Here is a 5,000-nt window from a genome sequence, read left to right on the forward strand (position 1 = left end):
GACTATGTTTAATACAATGTATGTTGAACGTACAAAATAAAAGAATGTTTTATAACATGACATATTTACATATTACATATTTTTCAGTTTAGGGCAAATTAGGGTGGTGCAGAAATGAGTGCACCCCAAAGCAAGTGTCAGCGGAAAGCTACATTGTAGTAATTGAGGAAGCATTCAATCAGTCTCAGAGTTTAAGAGCTCATAAGTTCAGTTGGCTTTAAAACAGTATTTCACTGAGTAAACCCCTTCCCGTTTCCTGCTGTAAGCAATGACACCACATGGAAGAGAAAGGACAACAGGCCTGACAAAGAAAAAAATGACAACAAAAAGGTTGATGCTGTTAGAAGAGCATCAAAGCTTTACCTGTCAGTGTAGACATGTATGTACTCTAGGGGTGTGTTCAAAATATCGGTATCGGGATATATCGTCGCAGGCCTCTTCATGATACGCGTATCGTATCGGAGGTGTCAGTATCGATACTTCATTTAATAGCATAAATTCAATTTTGAATGCTACACAGCAACTGTCAGACCTACCGTTTTGTGAAGGCAGTCTTTTACATTCACTACAGTGTAATTGTTGCTCTACAGAAAAAAGTAAGATTTGGTCCTTCAAAACCTAAAATGAAAGTTTAAAATATTGCGATACACATGTATCATGATATATCGCGATGTATCGTATCGTGACCCCTATATCGGGATGCGTATCGTATCGGGAGGTGGTTGGCGATACCCACCCCTTATGTACTGTGGTCCAAAACTGTAGGACAGATGGGTCCGATGGCCAAGGCTGATTTTTTGAAGACGTGAGAATGATTCACGTTGTGATAACGTATGACACCTGATCTGGACTTTTGAAGAGACTGGGGTGTACTCACTTTTGCACCACCATGTAATTCATGTCATTTTTTACATTATTAATTATGTCATATTTTAATTGTTGTATTATTAAACTCACTTTTCTGTGGTAAGCTTCACAGATGTTACTTACGTGCACATTTTGAAAATAACTTTGTTAATTGAAATATTGTTCAAAAAACGGTGTAGTCATTATTGCTGTGCAGTGTATACTTACCTTGTATTAATGTACAGTATATTTCTGTGTTTGTGTGTGTGTGTGTGTGTGTGTGTGTGTGTGTGTGTGTGTGTGTGTGTGTGTGTGTGTGTGTGTGTGTGTGTGTGTGTGTGTGTGTCGCCCTCTTCAGGCCATGTGACAGTGGTGCGCTAGCCTAGGGCCTTGACCAATCTCTAGATCCCCTACCTTATAATAATGTGTATGTGTGTGTGTGTGTGTGTGTGTGTGTGTGTGTGTGTGTGTGTGTGTGTGTGTGTGTGTGTTTTTTGCGTGTCGCCCCCCTCAGGTCATGTGACTGTGGTGCGTGAGGGTCTGACCAACCCCTGGATCCCGGACGGCTGGTCGTGGGGAGGCGTGGCCTCTGAGAGCTGCCCTGTGGTGGCCGAGTTCTACGTCGACATCGTCCCCAAGGAGACCAACGGTCGCCATGCCAGCGGCATCACACACGTAGACCGCGGTGACGTCGGGCCCAAGCACGAGCGGTGACAAGCCACTAGTGTCCTCAGTTACTATGGTGACAAGCAGCATTATCGTCACCAATGAAGCCACTTCGATATCAGTGACATTATTTTATGGAGTCGGTGCATAATCACTTTTTCTTCTTCTTTTTGCTGCCCAACAATTCCAGTCTTCTCACTTCAAATGCCCACATACATACAGTACATGTACACACACACACAACTACACACTCACACACACGCACAGAAACACAAATGCACACCAATAAGAAGCAATAAATATGCATACTCAATCATAAATAAAAAGCCATACACCCATCTCTTACAGAACCGCGCACACACACACACACACACACACACACACACACACACACACACACACACACACACACACACACACACACACACACACACACACACACACACGCGAGTTGGTTCCTTCCGTGGACTGTTAATGAAGTGGACTGATGAAGAGGAGGAGTAGAGGAGGAGGAGGAAGCACCAAGGTTGCCTTTGCAGATTCTAGAATTCAAGAGTTCTGCTTCCATGTGCAATACAGCTGGAGACCCCGAGAGAGAGAGAGAGAGAGAGAGAGAGAGAGAGAGAGAGAGAGAGAGAGAGAGAGAGAGAGAGAGAGAGAATGTTTTAAAAATATATAGGCCTACAGTATATACATTTAAAGAGATATTAAATACTATCAACACTTTACCAAAATTATGTGCATCTATCTATGTATATGGAAATGCCAGAGACAGTTACTGACGTGTGCCAAACTTCCTTTATGAAACGAAAAGGATGAAATAATAATGAATTTATGGTTTTGTTTTAATTTTCCTTTTGTTGTTGTACTGAAACTTCCTAATTCAGGTCTTAAAGGGCTTCTTTGGTTCTGTAATATTGCAATGCACAAGGATGCTCTTGGCTCCGAATCGTTCTGTAAGATCTGTGTGTGTGTGTGTGTGTGTGTGTGTGTGTGTGTGTGTGTGTGTGTGTGTGTGTGTGTGTGTGTGTGTGTGTGTGTGTGTGTGTGTGTGTGTGTGTGTGTGTGTGTGTGTGTGTGAGAGAGAGAGAGAGAAAGCCGAAAGCTTTTGTGTGTGTGTGTGTAAGTAAGAGAGAGTAAAAGCCAGAGCAGATACACAAGGAGCTTTTGGTTGTGAATAAATAATACATGACTTTTCATCAAGAACCTCGTCTCCTTTGTTTGTGTCTAGGAATAGTATGTCTCGTCCTTCTGCCTTTGAGTCTGTCTCTGTCTCTTCCTCTGTCTCTGTCTCTCTCCCCCCTTTTCTGACCTCGCTAAACCCTCCCATCCCTACTGCTCCCTCTCTCTTTCTTTTCTATTTCCTTCTCTGTCTCTGTCTCTGTCTGTCTCTCTCTCTCTCTCTCTCTCTCTCTCTCTCTCTCTCTCTCTCTCTCTCTCTCTCTCTCTCTCTCTCTCTTTCTCAATCTCTTTCTCACACACACACACAAACACACACACGTACACACACACACACACACACACACACACACGCACGCATGCATACAGCCTCACATGAAGTACTCATACACACATTTTCAGACACTCCTAAGCATTTCTCAGCCATTATTTGTGTAGATAGATTGTAACATTGTGCAATAGAAACACTTAAACATTTGTTTGAACTTTATTTTGATGTCTTTGGAAAATCTTGCAGCCAAGATGGCCACGGTTCACCTTTGACCAGGTGGTCACGCAGATTTATTTCCCACTCCCAAACCCTGCTTTGGGTTCGACAGCTCCCCCTGGTGTTCAAAAGGAGTCACGACACTCAGGCCATCACTTGCAATGTAAATTACAGTATACCGTGTCTGTCATCTTTTTTGGTGCAATTAATATATCCATCGTCAAGGTAATGCATAGCAACGGTTAAAATGTGCATAAATGTGTCAAAGGACCTACATTTTCTTAGAAAAAAGAGTCTGGACTGGGCCTTCTCAAAGATGACCTTGCTGTTCTCCTTCCAGTCCAGTTTGTTGTCAAGATAAAAGTCTTGGTATTTGTAAGAGGAGACAGGCTCTACTGGGTGATATTTAATTAATATAGGAACTTGAAACTTTATTTTCCTTTGAAAATCAATGCTTAGTTCCTCTTGTTAGTTTTGTTAGCAATGATTAGTTCCATTGTCATTGTGACACAGCACACAGTGCTCACTGCAAACAACGAAATTGCATTTATGCCTCACCCGTGCAAGGGGGAAGCCCCCAAGGGAGTAGAGTGGTGGGACAGTACCATGCTCAGGGTACCTAACCTCAGTCATGGAGGAGGATGGGGTGAACACTGATTAATTACTGTACTCCCCCCACAAACCTGACAGGTTGGGAGTCGAACTGGCAACCTTTAGGATACAAGTCTGAAGCCCTGACCACTTACCTATGAAAAGCTATTTAACATGAACACTTAGATATCTAGACGAAGAGTGTGTGTGAGAGAGAGCAGTGACCATCTACCCTGGGTGAAAAGCCGACTGTTGACTCCGATGTGCGGAGCCAAAATCTTTGGGTGGAGAACATAGGATGGCGTCGCCAGGCTTGTGACTATCATCCCTTCCACAGGAGTGATGGCTAACATCTATTGTCATTACTGAGGCTATGCTGCCACTCGCTGGCTGGTTTATCAGGCTACCATGTTCTTACATTTCCCTTAAAAAAAATAGCTCCCGCATTTTGTAATAACTTCTCCATTCTGAATCATTTAGGCCCTATTTCAAGATGGGAAAATGGTGTTACAAAATGCGTTCAAGAAATCTATTCGCCTACATAGCCTAATAGATTGTTAGTAAATTATTACTAAATGCGTTAATTGTTGCCGCATTATGTAATAATTTATTACATTATCACATAATGTGGTGTTATTACGTGTTGGTGTTATTAACACGTGTTGGTGTTATTATTGCGTTGATACAGAAGTTAAGACAAACAAGACTATTACACAATTTGAGGGATTTCAAATTCAATTGCTAAGGTGTCACTTAAAGCTGCCCTGCCCAGTGGTAAACACACTCCAGTAAAGAGTTACGACAGAGATATTATAGACAGAGATACGCTATTCTAGTTTTTTTCCCCTTTAACCCTTTACTTATTTTAGAAGCAAATCAACTTTAGAATGGCTTCAAAACAATAGCCTACTACAATACACAACACATTCTGCAATAGCCCAGTCAAAGTCCTGACACACCGGAACCCGGAACCACTCCAGACATCTGCAGGAACCTTGCTGAAGTGCGGCAGTTTTGTAAAGATGAATTGCAAGCCTACTACAAGCCATCCTATTATTTTACCCATCTGCAACCTCCTGAAACATCTGGTTAAGGTTATTGCAGGTTTTTTTTATCATTATTCATTTCTCTTATCTATTTTATTATATATTTTTTTCCTCTTCTATTTCATTTCATATTTTTAGTTTTTAACATTACTGTTAACATAACTGTTAATCACATTGAGGTGCAT

General features: G+C 41.8%; 1 protein-coding gene across 1 annotated transcript in view; it reads left to right on the forward strand.

Moving 5' to 3' along the window:
- Positions 1-2,718, forward strand: part of eepd1 (endonuclease/exonuclease/phosphatase family domain containing 1) — a 39,876-nt gene extending 37,158 nt beyond the window's left edge. Inside the window, exon 7 of the mRNA XM_063185591.1 lies at positions 1,361-2,718. Coding sequence (XP_063041661.1) covers positions 1,361-1,560 — 200 coding nt within the window. The 3' untranslated portion in view covers positions 1,561-2,718. The remainder of the gene's footprint in view (positions 1-1,360) is intronic.
- Positions 2,719-5,000: the final 2,282 nt, after the last annotated feature.

Source organism: Engraulis encrasicolus, chromosome 20, assembly GCF_034702125.1.
Source record: "Engraulis encrasicolus isolate BLACKSEA-1 chromosome 20, IST_EnEncr_1.0, whole genome shotgun sequence".
NCBI lineage: Eukaryota > Metazoa > Chordata > Actinopteri > Clupeiformes > Engraulidae > Engraulis > Engraulis encrasicolus.